Source organism: Lithobates pipiens, unplaced genomic scaffold (assembly GCF_037356315.1).
Source record: "Lithobates pipiens isolate NorthernLeopardFrog02 unplaced genomic scaffold, aLitPip1_a1.2 Scaffold_28, whole genome shotgun sequence".
Taxonomy (NCBI): Eukaryota; Metazoa; Chordata; class Amphibia; order Anura; family Ranidae; genus Lithobates; species Lithobates pipiens.
In genome coordinates, this window is record NW_027507789.1 from 192,653,115 (window position 1) to 192,670,193 (window position 17,079).

The window sequence follows — 17,079 nt, forward strand, 5'->3', positions numbered from 1 at the left end:
AATCTATATGAGAGATAAAAACATGCTGATAATTGTAAGTGTTGGTTATCGCTCTATAGGGAATGTTTGCATGGGCCTGTTATCACAAGCAATCCTGGAATTGGCAGCAGTACTTCCACATCGTTGTATGGCTACCCTTCAGGAAGAGCCTGTTCTGTGTTTTACAACTTATTATCTTTTGTGGATGAGCTGCATGAAGTTTCAACACTTATCTGAAATCAGCTGAGACTAATGCCCCGTACACACGAGCGGACTTTTCAACATCCAAAGTCCGAAGGACCGAGTCCGTCAGACTATCCGATCGTGTGTGGGCTGCAACGGACTTTTGATTCGCCAAAGTCTGACGGACTTTAGAAATGAAGCATGCTTCAAATTTTCCCGACGGAACTCCGCCGGACCCGGTCCCCTTCGAAAACTCCGCTCGTGTGTATGCTACTCCGACGGACTAAAACCGACGCTAGGGCAGCTATTGGCTACTGGCTATGAACTTCCTTATTCGAGTCCAGTCGTACGTCATCACGTTCGAATCCGTCGGAGTTTAGTGTGATTGTGTGTGGCCAAGTCCGTTCGGCCGAAAAGTCTGTCAGAACTCCGTCGGAATTCCAGCAGAACTCCGACGGAACTCCTTTGGAAGTCTGTCGGACTTAAGTCCGCTCGTGTGTACGGGGCATAAGGTGGACAGGTTATTAGGGGTATGAGTCGATTCTAGTTCATATCCTTTACTACTAATAAACCTTTCAAATATGCATCTCATATATAGACACTTACGTCGGATCTCAGCAGTGGCATACTTTGGGATCATAGAATCTATTGTAAGTTCTGGGTGAAGAATACATCCATGTGTGTAGGCATCAATGGGCAGGTTTTCTAGCAGCTCTCGGTATTGGAGGACTCTGGAGTGTAGAAGGCTTCCAGATTCTGGTATCAACTGAGGAATAAGTTCTGAAAATGATAAACAATAACTCGTAAATGTAGACCGATCATATATTAGAAATCTTAGTTGTACAGGCTACTCAACTCTTCCCCAGCTTACTAACTATGACTTTCATCAAGATTTCATTCAAGCTTCTTCACCTTCAACGGATGAGAGATTAACTGTCCCTGTTCTATGTCACACTTTAATATGCCCAATGGTCTGCAGGAAATAGCATTACACTAAATCAGCCATTCTCAACCATGGTTCCTCCACAGGTTGCTAGGGGTTCGCTAAACGGGGGCTGAAAGACTTCCTATCTGATGGTGCCTTCATAGTTTTGGTGACAACATCAAATACAACCACCACATTTTTGGGGGAAAAAACCTTACCCTTTCTCAGGGGTAAGGTGCAAAAGAACAGTCAAAAGGGAAACATGCCATGTTCCCCCTGATGGAGCAAATAGAACCATGCTTTATAAGGGTTCTCTTTTTCCTTCCTATGGATTAAGTTTAATCCAGGGTCTATATTAGGGATCCAGAATCCCTCTTACATCAATTATCTACAGTAGGGTCCCAATCCGAACTAGATTACAATGTACCCATCCCATTTACCTGAAGGTAGGTTGTTTTATTGGATGGAGGAATTTAAAAGAAGACCTCACCTAACAAAAATACTGAAAAACAATCGACAGTAAATTAACTATATAAATTAACTTTATAAAATATGATCTGTGTTACGTTTTTAGTGCAAAGACTCTGGCTCTACCCATTCCATACTGCTGACTCCTTTCGGCATTCAGAGAATTTTGAACTTTCAAAACAGCCCAGTTGCAGGTGAGTTCTTTGTCTGACAATCATATGGTGTGTGTGTCAGCAGTCCCCTTGGTCTACAGTAAGGTCCCCACCCTTACATCATGATCTACAGTAGGGTTTGCATCAGAATCCCCCTTTAGATCAGGGTCTACAGTAGGGTCCCCATCAGAATCCCCCTTACATTAGGGTCCACATTAGGGTCCCCATCCGAATCTCCTTTACATCAATGTCTGCAGTAGGGTCCCCACCTGAATCCCCTTTACATCAGGGTCTAAATTAGGGTCCCCAATAAAACCCCCCCTTACATGAGAGTCCCCATCAGAGTGGAGACTGTGCACATCAGCTGGTGGCCAGATACAAGCTTGTAGCAGGTCATAGTTGGAGACCTCTGATCTAAAGCCACAGATTTCTGGGTGTCGCACGGCTTCAGGGCCAAGAGGGCACATGGAACAAAATAGAGAAGATCTACAATACAGTCTTATATGTGTAACGGGAATGTGTGGTTCAGACAACAAATTGGTTTCTATTTATATTAATTGAATTAAACTTATATTTAAATTGGGATATCATGTGTGTACAGTATCTTTGTCTTCAATGTGACCATAATACAAGGTTCTCCTTAAACAGGAGCTGCCTTTGATATTTATGAGTGTTACCTTACTCCTTCTCACCCCTTGCCATGGTAAGTGGAGCAGACAGGCAGCCATAATTTAGTCCTTTACCAGCGTTAACAGCTGGCTGCTCGCAGATGGCATTTAAAAAGCAAATTAAAGTGTGATCAGAGGCACCGCCGCAGACGCTGACAATTCCAGAAAGGCACATAAACCATGCTGGTCTGAAATACGCATGCTAATTGTGTTGTGGAAAGGTGCTTAACATACAGTATATTAGATGGCTGTTTAGATAGGGTTGTCCATTAGATAGATATGAGATGAGATTGTAACAGCCAGAGAGCAATAATGTATTAGATGTTGGTAACAAATGCTATGTATGGAAACCCTAACAATTGACTCTCTAACTTTGCTCACCTTGGGGTTGTTAAATATAAACTGAAAACATTATATTATATATTTTCAATAAGTGCAAAAAGTACCCGTTGATCCTGCCAAAAATCTTGTGAGCTGATAACTTCCTGTACAATCTGCCTTTGTTGTTAAAATGTCAAGCAGTGTTTTCTGTCTTGTGCATCTCTGTGGACTACTCAACACCTTCCCCCTATGTTATGGGAGAGAGGGGGAGGCCATTGTAGTTCTGTCCTGGGGTGACAACGCTGCTCCTCCATAGACACTGTACAAAGATTGAGTGTTGTCACTCTAGGACAGGACATGTGTTATCAGCAGGATCACCAGGTGAAATAAGTAAAAAAAAAAAACCCACAATAAAGAAAACAAATGCAACCACCACATCTAAGGACTGGTAAGCTGCAATATATTATTTTTTTGTTCTTTGGTTTAGATAGACTTTGATTTGCATGTTTATTACAGAATTTAATTGGAGTTCTGCATTGAAGGATAAGTGTACTTTTAGCTGTATAATAAAGTGCTTATTTATCTTTTGTAATCTATACTGTACTGTATATAGGAAGTACCCAATAGTATTGTTATATTTAGCCCTTGGCTCGAAGTCTAAGTTCATACTTGTATATTCTCTAAAAGTGATCTATGGGGGATCACTTTTCTGAAGGCTGCTAAGCAGCCGGGAAAAAAAAGCGGTTCTTGACTAAAAGTGAAAAGCAATCTTCTATCCAACAAATTCAGAATGGAAACATTTTAATCCATTGCATCCTATCTGCCTTTAGGCCTGGTTCACACTATCGTGGTTCCTGCAACATTTTCAGAATGCAGCGGCTGTGGAATCGCATTGTGCTTTTCCAGCAGTTCCCATGCCCACAAATGCACTGCATTTTTAGATGCCTGGGGGTACCATTAAGATTGAATCGGAGCCCCGTGCATTTCTAAACAGCAGCACATTTTGGCTGCGGGTGGGGGAACGGGTGTGATTCCCGCAACCACCTGCAATGATGTGAACCAGGCCTTAGATGTGGCGGCTGCATTATTATTATTTTTTGTTTTTTTCAATGCATATTTATTGGGTTTTGTAGAAAAACATACAAAAGAGAGTCAAGACAACAATAGACATTCAACAGATATGAAAAAATTAGCAATAAGGCACAAGCTGTGCAACCTAAGTGTAGGCTGAGCTCAAAGTGTACAGTTCACAACAAGAGAGCATAACAGTTGGCATTAAACAGCGAACAAATACAGTCAGGATTTTTCGATTTTCAATTGCATTGTAGTCCTAAAGGAGGGTTAAATGACTAATGGGGTGCTCCAACTATAAGAAGAGTGCTGTATCAAAAGTTAGAGATCCTAGAGTACCATGTCAACCAGGGTCGCCAGTATTTAGTAATAGTAGAATATTTTCCAATACTGGATGCAAAAAGTGTTTCATTAGTACCATGAGTGTGTGTCGTTTGAATAACTTCCCTGAGGTTTGGGACTTTAGAGTCCCTCCAATGCTGAACTAAAGTAAGACAGGCTGCTAGAAGTATACTGTATGTAAGACCAGGGTTCTAAATGTGGGAGGAATGGACTCAACTCCCAAGGAAAGCAATGACATACCAGGGGATAATGGAATATTCAATCCCAAAACTCGTGTAATAAGGTTAAAAACTGAAGTCAAAATTTGGAAAGATGTGAGCAAGAACATATAATATGTATTAGAGTATCGGTACCCCCTCAATTTCTCCAACAATTGGGAGACACATTTAAAGAAACCCAAGAAAAACAATGCGGTGTTAAGCACCAACACATCAAAATGTTTTCAGTCATTTCCCATAAATTCACACTCTTGGTAGCAGTGTATGTAGTACTCAAGGCTCTCTGCCATTGCTCAGTAGGATACTCAGTGCCAAGGTCCTTTTGCCAAGCTACTATAGAAGACTTGACAAACGTGTATTTATCATGAGGGAGAGAGCAGAATAAAGAGAGTCCCTTAAGTCCACTATGGGCTGATTGAATAATATTGAGCTGCTTGGTGAAGCAAAAAGTAATCAGGTTTCAAGTATTTTGTAGGAGGTGGATGACTTATAGATACCTATAATGTTCAGTAGAATGGAGAGAATATTTTAACCACAATACTCAATACGTCTTAATGGCTGGGCCAAAGTATAAGTCATCTGAACATAGGATACCTTTAGCACACCAAGTTGCAAGAACAAGATCAGGTGTGAGAAGATATAAGGCAGTTATTGGAGATTTCACGGGAGTTAGTTTATGGCTTGTAGATGAGGCCTTCTAAAGGTTAAGCCAAGCCACCACTGAAGCTTCAATGGTTGGTGGGAGATTGGTATGTACATGTGGGGAGTTGTTATTAAGTAGTTACGGTATACAAGTTTCCTCCTGGTATCTTATACTGCTCATGTACTGCCCACAAAGTATCTGGTAGAGGGGTAAACCACATTTTCAATTGGGCAAGAATCTAAGCTATATAATAATCACGTGTGTGAGTATGGCCAACTCTTCCCACTTATCTTAATTTAACTAGTTTGCTGAATGCACAGCATGCTTCCTTGCCCTGCCATAAGTATTTATTCAGTGTGGATTGCAGGGATAAAAAAAAAGAAGAATTTGGTACAAGTAATGTTTTAAATATATACAGCAATTGTGGAAGTATCTGCATGTTGAAAGCTGCTGACCATGATAATTCGATTTGGTGTCGAAAAGAGTTCAGAAAAGGGGTATAGTTTTCACCAGCCTAATGAGTAAGTGTAATACCTAAAAAGGGAAATTCTTCGATCTTTCCATACATAGGGAAATGTATTCTTAAAACAGTTTTTGATTCTAGAAGGTACTCCCAGGTCAAGTATTTACAATTTTGTCTCATTTACTTTGTTATAGGACACGCTGTTAAAGAATTGTAGTGCTTGATGTACCGAAGCCAGAGAGGACTCCATCTCAGTTAGCATTAAAATTACGTCATCTGCGAAAAGACTCACAGTATGCATTCCCATCTCCCACTGGGAAGCTCACAATACGAGAATGAGAACATATATATATGTGGCCATGGGTTCCCTCAATAAGTTGAAGGTAAGTGGTGACAGTGGGCACCCTTGATGAGTGCCATTAGATATATTGAATGAAGTTGACAGCATGCCAGATACATATACTTTGGCAGATGGGTTTGTGTACGAGGCGATTATAGCTGAGTAGATCGGGCTTGTGAACCCAAAACTGGTAAGCACTTGCGCTAGATATTCCCAGTATATTCTATCAAACGACTTCTCTTCATCCAAATCAAGGAGCAGAGAAAGCATTCCATTTTTATTATTTAAATGTATAATATTAACTAAGCGCCGAGTAGCATCAGCAGTCTGATGCCCTATCTTAAAACCAGATTGGTCTAAGAAGATGAAGGAAGGTAATATATCTACAAGCCTAGTGGCTAACAGTTTAGCATAGATTTTCAGGTCGTTGTTTAGCAATGAGATATCGTTTTAGTTTTTAAGACTTTTTTTTCTATTCTATTCACCTGGTAGTAAAACACTTCCTGTCCTAGTGTGGCAACACTCACTAACTGTATCTGTGGACAGGGCTCGAGTCCTGCGGGAACGCGTGGGAACGCGTGGGAACGGCGTCCCCGCACTTTTTTCACAGCAGGAACGCCGTTCCCTTTGCAGGACCAGAGCCGCCCGAGGCTCTAGCACAGTCTGCTAGCTGCGTTGTCTTCACAGAGCTGACATCGGAAGAGCAGCACAGTGATGCACGGAGGGCAGGGGCTGGCTCAGTTAACTGATTGGTTAATAGAACTGCTCTGCATTCTATCAACCAATCAGTTAACTGGGGCAGGTCCCGCCCTCTGTCCATCCCTTTGCTGCACTTCCGATGTCATCTGCTGTGTCCTGTGTAAGGTAAGACAGGGAAGAGGGCACTGTTATGAAGGAGGGAGGGGGAAAGTATCAGAAACTGAAAGGAATGAGGAGAGGTGATATAAAAGGGAGGCAGGGCAGGAATGTGAAGGGGGGGTTCTACAAAGGGGGTGAGGACAGGAATGTAAAGGAGGTGCCATAAAGGGGCTGAGGACAGGTTTAAATTTTAAAACTAGCTACTTGGTCATCTTCCGTACTATGTCGCATTCGCAGTCTGATCATCTCCTGTAGTATGTCGCATTCACAGTCTGGTCATCTCCTGTAGTCGCATTCGCAGTCTGGTCATCTCCTGTAGTATGTCGCATTCACAGTCTGGTCATCTCCTGTAGTCGCATTCGCAGTCTGGTCATCTCCTGTAGTCGCATTCGCAGTCTGGTCATCTCCTGTAGTATGTCGCATTCACAGTCTGGTCATCTCCTGTAGTCGCATTCGCAGTCTGGTCATCTCCTGTAGTCGCATTCGCAGTCTGGTCATCTCCTGTAGTCGCATTCGCAGTCTGGTCATCTCCTGTAGTCGCATTCGCAGTCTGATCATCTCCTGTAGTCGCATTCGCAGTCTGATCATCTCCTGTAGTCGCATTCGCAGTCTGATCATCTCCTGTAGTCTCATTCCCAGTCTGGTCATCTCCTGTACTATGTCGCATTCGCAGTCTGGTCATCTCCTGTAGTCGCATTCGCAGCCTGATCATCTCCTGTAGTCGCATTCGCAGTCTGATCATCTCCTGTAGTTGCATTCGCACTCTGGTCATCTCCTGTAGTCGAATTTGCAGTCTGATCATCTCCTGTAGTCGCATTCGCGGTCTGGTCATCTCCTGTAGTCTCATTCCCGGTCTGGTCATCTCCTGTACTATGTCGCATTCGCAGTCTGGTCATCTCCTGTAGTCGCATTCGCAGTCTGGTCATCTCCTGTAGTCACATTCGCAGTCTAGTCATCTCCTGTACTATGTCGCATTCGCAGTCTGGTCATCTCCTGTAGTCACATTCGCAGTCTGGTCATCTCCTGTAGTCACATTCGCAGTCTGGTCATCTCCTGTAGTCGCATTCGCAGTCTGGTCATCTCCTGTAGTCACATTCGCAGTCTAGTCATCTCCTGTACTATGTCGCATTCGCAGTCTGGTCATCTCCTGTAGTCGCATTCGCAGTCTGGTCATCTCCTGTAGTCACATTCGCAGTCTGGTCATCTCTTGTAGCATGTCGCATTTGCAGTCACTGTATTTTATGTGAAATATATATATGCATATGAGTGTATCTTTTTTTTTTTTTTTTTTGGTGGGGGAGTGGATCTTGGGTGGGAGTTCCCACACTTTTTTCCCCAGGACTTGACCCCTGTCTGTGGATGAGCAGTGTTGTCACTTAAGACAGGTCTACAAATTAACTCCCCCTCTTCTCATCTCCATAACATAGAAGAGGTGTCCTGAAGTTTACAGAGAGAACTGAGAACACCAACAGTCAACAAGGGCAAATGGCACAGGAAATATTCAGCCAACAAGATTTCCAGAAAGATGTTTTTGCACTTAACAAACAGATATCACAAACCACTTTCAATTGTATAATAACCCCTTCCCAGCGACTGCCTCCCACCCCTTTTAGCCCTTGTACACACGGTCGGACATTCCGACAACCAAATCTTGTCCGAAACTGTTGCATACACACGGTCCGACAAAGTTGTTGGAAAATCCGATGTTTCAGAACGTGATGCCGTAATTTCGTTACGATGGGACTACGTTCAGGCTAGTAGCCAATAGCTTTGATGTAGGAATTTGATCTGAGCATGTGTGGCACTTTGTCCGATCGGAATTCTCTACACATGATCGGAGTATGTCCTATCGGACCAGTTTGTCGGAAAATATTTCCAGCAAGTTGGAAAATTTGGTCCGACGAATATTCAGACGGAAACAGTCCGATGCATACCACACACAGTCGGATTATCCGACAAAACGTTCCGATAGGACACATTCCGACGGATTCTCCGACCGTGTGTACAAGGGCTAAGAGTTCTAAAAGTTGGGAGGTGGAGGTGGGCATTCGGGTCATGTGACCACTATGAATGTCTGTCACATGCATTGTAAACTGTACCCACTGGCTACCATGCAGGGAGCGTGCTCTCAGCACTGTAAGTTGTTTTAACGGGGTCGCATATATGCGGCAACTCGGCGTTAAGGCCCACCGCACATGCGGCTGGCATCAAGGGGTTAATCAGACAAATCAGGGGCAAACACATTCATTGGTAGGGTTCATATACACTTTAAAGAATAAGTTTGGGGTTATAAAAAAGAAATACACATACCTCTATGCCACAGCATTGGTGTTATGCTACAGCCCTCCCTCGCCAGCTCTAAGCCTGAGTGATCACATGACCACTGATCGCTCAGTTTTTAGCCTTTTTTAGAGTGGAGGTCAGTGACTGTCAGTCAGTGCTCTTTGCTCTGCTTTCTGGAGCTGGAGAGGGGATGGGTGCAGCTTGATTCGGCTTTCAGCCATGCACTAAGAACTGGAGCCAGCTGTCAATCACACAGCTGGGTGCATCCTGACAATATGGTTGGGAATGGATCCTTCCAAAGCCTGGAGCAGCTCTGCGATGTCAGCTGATAGTAGGCAATAACCCGGAGTCAGCTTATTCTGGGTCCCAAGAGAGCAAAAATGAGGCTACTCCTTTGACCCACAAGGGAAGCATGGGCAAAAAAGCTTTGGTCATACAATGGGGAAAATTATTTGATCCCTGCTGATTTTGAAAGTTTGCCCAATTACAAAGAAATTAAGGGTCTATAATTCTTATCATAATAGAATTTTGAATGATAGAGACAGAAGATCAACCAAAAATCCAGAAAAAACACATAAAATACATGCTATAAATTAAGTTGCAGGTCAGTGAGTAAAATAAGTATTTGATCCACAAGCAAAACATGACTTGGTACTTGGTAGAGAAACCCTTGTTGGCAAGCACATACAGTAGGTAAGACGTTTACTGTAGTTGGTTACCAGGTTTGCACAAATCTCAGGAGGGATTTTAGCGCTTTCCTTTACAGATCTTCTATAAATGCTTACGGTTTCTTGGCAACTCAAAGTTTCAGCTCCCTTTATACATTTTCTATAGGGTTAAGGTCTGGAGACTGACTAGGCCCCTCCATGACCTTAATGTGCTTCTTCTTGAGCCACTCCTTTGTTGCCTTGGCAGTATGTTTTGGGTCATTGTCATGCTGGAAGACCCATCCACGAACCGATCTTCAGTGCTCTGAGGGAAGAAGGTTCTCATCCAAGATTTTACTATACATGGCCCCTTCCATTGGCCCCTCAATGTGGCAAAGTTGGCCTGTACCTTTAGCAGAGAAATAGCCCCAAAGCAACATGCTTCCACCTCCCTGCATGACTGTAGGGATGAATTTGTAATACTCTTGCGCTGTCAAAACAACCAACTGCTGCAAACACCGTTCAGCTAATCCATGGCAGATGAAAGTAAAAGTGTAATAATAGTGGTGCTGCGCTGTTGAATACCAGATAGTATGTAATAGATGAAAAACATCCGCTTAAAGTGCAAGTGCAAAGAGCATCAATAAATGTATATTTAAATGTATATATGTATAAATAAGCCCACAATAAACATGTGCAAACAAAGTGTAAATGTGATTCAAGTTAAATTCAAGGTTAATTGGTGACAAACATGGTATACGTGTGTAAAAACAGCAGGTAGATGAATACGAATAATAAAGTGCAATAAAATGTCCCATGTGCCACTCTATGCACAAAAAAGCAATAAAACAAAATAGTAATTCATAAGTCAATTAAAAGTTGATGGATAAGTGATGAATCCCTTCACCATGAACAGTGAATGAATTTCTGATGCCTAGCCAATCCAATGTGATGACAGCTCTGTATGCACAAGTGCTTCAAATGGCCTCCAGGGGTCCTCTAAAAGGCTCCTTCTCTGGTACGTCTGACAGGTAGGTAGTTCCTTATGGTGAATGGTGCCTCCTCTATGGTATCCTCGATATCAGTGGTAAATGTAGAAAAAAAGTTCCAGATAGTGTAGTAATGCTTTATAAAATATATTGAAGTGAAAGCATAGCTGGTAAACTCACTTTTAAAAGGAATTAACAAACAAACAACCCACGAGCGACAAGCTCGTATTCCTGAGTCACTTCCAGTTTGGCCTATCGCTCAATCCTGACGTGTAGCGTCACATGACCCACATGACGTCATTAGAGGATAACGACAGGCAGAGATGAGTGTCCTTAAATAGTGTAGTTCAATTACATTGTGGTGGCCATTTTCTCGTAGCTCACTTTTGAAATCTATTGCGGTGGCCATTTTTGCAATAGTCTCCCATATGGATATTATTATAGCGGCCATTTTATCGTAGTCTCGTGTTCACTTGGCATATTGCAGTCATAATGCCTAAGACCCAGGGCCAGAGATTGTGAATAAATATTAATAAGATGAATTGATATGTTATATTATGGGCATTGACCTATAATAACAACTGAGATAAAGAGAAAACGATTACATTAACTAACGACTAGGGGGTATGCATAGAGCCCAGGGATACTGGAGGCAAGGCAGGAATAAACATAAAGCCTGGGCCATGATGATTATGACAGATGAATAAAAATAAGATTTAAAACTGAGCAGGCTTAAATATGCACTCTGTCACATGAATAAAGCAATGTTGTCCCCCAAAGTGAAAAACTGCTAAATGGACACAGGTATGAGTGAGAGATGAAGCAGAGAGGCACTGATCACAGCACCTAATTAATGTATCGGTGGCCAGTAAATACAATAGATATCAGAAATGATGAAGAGGAAATTGATGAAATAAAAGCCTAATTAAAAAAGTAGATGTGGACGGTACAGCAATCACTAATATTACATATGGGCTAATCAAAAATCATTGATGAAACTATTTAAATCAAACTCAATGTTGAGTCCATGAGGTGTAAATGTATCCATTAAAAATATCCATTTTGATTCAAGTTGACTAAGGGTTCTAACCTTATGGCTACCTTGTCAGTGTTTTATGTAGGGTACAATTCCCCAAAATGTCAAATGTGTGGGTTCTTTATTGTGAAATCTGGCAAAATGTTTGGACACACTATGCTTATCATATCCTTTCAGGATATTTTGAACATGTTCTTTTAGACGGATCCTCAGGAGTCTCTTTGTACGACCAATATAGTTGCAGTCCGGAGCTACATTCTAAAGCCGCGTACACACGGGCGGACTGTCTGTCCAACTTAGTCCGCTGAAACACATTTCAGCGGACAGTCCGCTCGTGTGTGGGCTTCAGCGGACTTTTTCAGCGTGCAGTCTGGCGGACTAAGTATTTCGGAATTTCCGTAATATTGTCCGTCCAACTTTGGTTTCAGCGGACAGTCCGCTCGTGAGTAGGCTAGTTGGGCGGACTAAGTATGGCGCATGCTCAGAAAGGATTTACACGGCGGAAGGTTGCATTGCTGTGTATTGGACGTCCTATTTCTAGTCCCGTCGTACGTGCTGTACACGTCATCGCGCAAGCTTTCAACGGACTGTCTGTTCATCGTGTGTGGTCAAGTCCGTTCATTCAAAAGTAGGACGGACTGTCCGTCGGATTGTCTGACGGACTTAGTTGGCCAGACAGTCCGCCCGTGTGTACGCGGCTTAAGGCATATACTGCCCCCTCAGTATTGCATCCTATAAAATCTTGTATATTATACACAGTTCCATTACATGTTGATTTAAAGTTGAACTTTTTTTCATTGGGTCGTTTTTTTTTTTTAACAGGTAAGTTTTTATTTATCACCATTAAATGAAATAAACAAACATCGGTACAATACAACAGTGCATCGTACAACACAACATAACACAGTGTTCAGTATACAGTCGGTTAATCAAACTTACAGATCAGCTGATGAGGGTCAAAAGGTAGAGGAGAGGAAATATGGTAAAAGGGAAAAAGAAGGAGAGGAGGAAGAGGGGGGGGGGGAGGGGGGAAAAGAAATCAAAGGCCAAGCCTCCAGATACAGCTCATAGGAATAGACAAACCACATCAATACTGCATTTTACTCGTAGCATTCAGTAGTGATCAAGTAAATACAAGAGAACATCCCAGATCCTACAACCACCCATCCCACGGTTGACCCATCTACACTCCCACCCAAGATCCCCAAATCTTGTCGAATTTAGCCGGGCACTTCCGACTCATGTAAGTCAACTTATATAGTGGAAGAGCGGAGTCAATCAACCCTTTCCATTGAGAAATCCCAGGGGGGTCCGCCTTCTTCCAGTTAAGGAGAATGGTCTTCCTGGCATAAAATGCCGCATAAAATACAAACAGTTATCTATGCGTACCCACCACCACTCCGTCACACACCCCCAACAGCAGGACCACAGGGTCCATCCCCACCGAGAGGCCCCCCACCGAATTCAGAACCCCCACCACCTCCCTCCAGAAGGTCTGAATAACTGAACATTCCCACACTACATGCATAAATGTCCCAACCTCCACATCACATTTCGGACATCTATCGGAGCTTAGTGGGTATATTCTCGAGAGTCTCTGTGGAGTGTAGTAAGCCCTATGAAGAAACTTCAGTTGAATGAATCTATCGCGCGCAGAGATCATCCGGGGGATATAATTCTGGATGCCTTCCTGCCAGTCCTCCTCACTCAGTGATGGAAGATCAGACCTCCACTTGCGAAAAAGCGCAGACTCTGCTACGGGTTCCGAAGCGGAGAGCCTGAGGTACAAGGAGGAGAGGACACGATCAGCATACTTGGAGATGAGAAACTTTTCAATCTGGTGCGAGCAGACCGAGATTGGGGCAGGGAATTGGGCCCGCGCCGCATGGCGCAGCTGCAGGTATCGAAAAAACATCTTATTCGGCAACCCGAAATCCCTCTTAAGGGTATCAAAATTTAGGAGGACCCCCCTAGGCATAATCTGCTGTATGGTCGTGATGCCATATTTGGCCCACAGGGCAGGATCCGGGACAGAGTTGAAATGGCGCAACTGCGGGTTGCCCCACAACGGCGTATGGGGTGAGACCTTCAGAGGACCGTTAAGTTTCCTCGACACCTGCATCCACACACGCACCATCGTCGCCATATTCGACGTTACCGTAGGGTGAGCTTTAGGGCCCCTAAATACCAAATTACTAAGCGCAGCATAAGACCCCAGAATGGCCGCCTCTAGGTTGACCGACGGATTGGACCTCGATTGCACAAACCACCACCTCACTGTCACCAGCACCGCCGCCCAATAGTATTGTTTCAGGCATGGCAAGGCCAGTCCCCCAGCCGAAAGAGGCAGCTGAAGGGCCCGCCTCCCCACCCTGGGCACCGCTCCAGCCCAAATAAACGTATTGATCACCCGATCCGCCCTGAGGAAGAAGGAATTCGGGATCGGGGTAGGGGTGTTTCGAAAGACATACAAAAACTTTGGCAAAAAGGTCATCTTCAAGAGATTGATTCTACCCACCGGTGACAAGGGCAAAGACTTCCACACTTGGCACCTGACAGTCAGGTCGTCTAAGATAGGGTACACGTTGTCAACTAGGTATTGCTTGGGATCTCCTCGCACTAGAATTCCCAAGTAACGGAACCCCTGAACAAATTTCAGTGGCGTTGGCGTGACTTCATCCCGAGGGTCTTGAGAGAGTGAGAACAACAAGGATTTATCCCAGTTAATCCTAATTCCCGAGAAGGAAGCGAATTCCTCCATGATACATAGGGCCCTCTGTAAGGAGGCAGATGCATCAGGTAGGTAAAGGAGTGCGTCGTCTGCATAAAGCGAAATTTTCTCTCTAAGGGGGCCCACCCGCAGCCCCACAAATTCCTCCGACGCCCTTAAAAGTATGGCCAGGGGCTCTACTGCCAGCGCAAAGAGGCCAGGGGACAGAGGGCACCCCTGCCTCGTGCCTCTACCCAACGCAAACTCCTCTGACACCGCACCATTGGTGCGAATTCTGGCCACGGGGTGGTTATAAAGCAGCCGAATCCAGGAGATAAATTTGGGGCCAAAGTGAAAGCGCTCTAAAACTCCCCAGAGAAATTGCCATTCAACAGAGTCGAACGCTTTTTCCGCGTCGAGCGACGCCACTACTCCTTGTCCCTGACCCACCCTCGCCCTAGAAATGTGGGTATAGAGGCGTCTAATGTTAATGTCAGTGCCCTTGCCCGGCATAAAGCCTGTTTGATCACCATGAACCAGGGTCAAGATAACAGAGTTAAGCCGATTTGCCAAAATCTTTGTCACTATCTTTGCGTCAACATTAAGCAGAGAAATTGGGCGATAGGAGGAGCAACACTCAGGGTCCTTATTTGGTTTAGGGATAACGACTATCACCGCCTCGGACATAGTGGGCGGCAGACTCCCCTCTGCTAGCATAGTACGGAGTAGGGCGTGAAAGCGCGGCGCAAGTGTGTCAGCATGCATTTTATAGAACTCTGCCGGTAGGCCATCTGGGCCCGGAGTTTTCGAACCCTTGAGGGAGGCAATAGCCGCCTGAACCTCTTCAAGAGAGATCGGGGCCTCCAGGCGGGTACGGTCACCATCAGAGAGCTGCGGAAAGTCAACCTGGTCTAAAAAGTGACCAAGCGCTGCCAGAGTAAAAACCTCCCTAGGAGCATAAAGGGCCTTGTAATATTGTACAAATCGAGCGTTAATTTGAGAAGGGTCTGAGATCACCTCACCGTGTTCCCCTCTGATCCTGGCGATATGCGCCACAGAAGCCCTCTCCCTAGCCAACCAGGCCAAGAGTCTACCCGTTTTTTCCCCCTGTTCGAAAATGCGTTGTGATTGGGCCAACAAGATCTTTCTACTACCCTCTGTCCTGAGCAAAGCGATCTCCCTGTGTACCGACTGCAAGGCAGTATAGGAGGCTCCGCCACCCCCCAGCGTGTAAACTCTCTCAAGCTCCTGCGCCTTCTTCTCCGCCTCCGCCAGTGCCAACCTAGAATGCTTCCGGGCCTTGGAAATGGCAATCTGATATTGACCTCTGGCGTAGGCCTTAAAAGCGTCCCATAGCACCGGGGACGTCGCGGTGCCGGCATTTACCCCCCAGTAAGCTCCCAACTCCCCCTCCACCTCCGGGACAACCCGCTCGTCCGCCACCCAATAACCAGAAAGTCGCCACATGGCTGGCCCCAAAGTGGGGCCCACCTCAAGCCGCAGCAGCATGGGAGCGTGATCTGATATACCCCTAGGCAAGATTTCCACATTGACCGTGCGGGGCAGTAGCAAAGCGTCTGCCAGCAGCAGGTCAATCCTTGAAAAAGAAGCATAAGTGGCAGAATGGCACGTGTATTGTTTATCAGTAGGATGTTTCCACCGCCAGATATCAGTGAGCCCGTAGAGATCCATCCAGGTCATAAGCGGGGAGCTCTGACCCGCCCCCCCCGAAACCTATCTAGAGAAGGGTTTGGGGTCATATTAAGGTCACCTGCCAACAATATAGCAGCACCTGGGTACAATGCCATGATAGGGGTCAACTTGTTAAGGAGCTCCATGGTAGCCGGCGGTGGAACATAGACACCCATCACCAGCATCTCCAATCCATTACACATGGCATGGATCACCACATACCTGCCACCCGGATCTAAATGGAGATCTAACAGGTTGAACTGAAGAGACCTGTGCACCAGAACACTGACCCCCCTGGCATACACCGAGTAAGTAGAGTGATAATATGCCCCAACCCAGGGTTTCCTGAGGGCCAGCGTCTTCCCACCCGTCAGATGAGTCTCCTGCAGTATGCAGATCTGTGGAGAGTACTGCTTGAGATATGTGAATACCAGGGAACGTTTGAGCCTCGAGTTTAGGCCTCGCACGTTCCAGGACAGAATGGTTAGAGGAGCCATAGAGTCATCTCACAGAAAAAGACGCGGCCTCCCGGAAACCACAACCCGAGACCCAGGAGACCACCTGCTATTCCACAAATCCGAACCTCCCCACCCCCCACAGTAGTAAATATACATTCCCAAAATTCCTCCCTTGACACTGCAAACCTATAGCAAGAATCTGACCTCAGCAATGCACATAGAAACAAAGAATAATACATACAAAAGAATTTCCTGAACACCATACCCAAAACCCCCCCCCCCACCCCCCACCCCGACACCACCCCCCAAACTTCGGTGTGTCCTAACCCCAAACCAAACCGCCCTGGCAATAACCATGGGGATGCATGAAAAGATGAGCACCATGTGTGCAACCTTCTGAGCACCACAAGTCCGGCCCAGACCATCTGTCGGATAAAAGGGCCCTGCAGAGGCATGATTATCTAAGTTCACCCGGCAGGAGCCGGGGGCAGAGTCTTGAAAGAAGAACTGTTGCATAACAAAAGAAATAAGTAATGCGCCACCAACAAATGAAAGTCATATTCAGAATAGGCTCAGGCACAGTAAAAATAGTAGGCAGTCAAACGGGAAGTAAAGTAGTAGAACACCGCCATT

General features: G+C 45.0%; 2 protein-coding genes across 2 annotated transcripts in view; one reads left to right on the forward strand and one right to left on the reverse strand.

Moving 5' to 3' along the window:
- The window catches only part of GDAP1L1 (ganglioside induced differentiation associated protein 1 like 1), an 86,157-nt gene that overhangs the window by 41,253 nt on the left and 27,825 nt on the right, over positions 1–17,079 (reverse strand). The window contains exon 3 of the mRNA XM_077460211.1: positions 769–942. Coding sequence (XP_077316337.1) covers positions 769–942 — 174 coding nt within the window. The remainder of the gene's footprint in view (positions 1–768; positions 943–17,079) is intronic.
- The window catches only part of OSER1 (oxidative stress responsive serine rich 1), an 88,236-nt gene continuing 76,861 nt past the window's right edge, over positions 5,705–17,079 (forward strand). The window contains exon 1 of the mRNA XM_077460213.1: positions 5,705–5,816. The gene's annotated coding sequence lies outside the window, so the exon portion shown is untranslated. The remainder of the gene's footprint in view (positions 5,817–17,079) is intronic.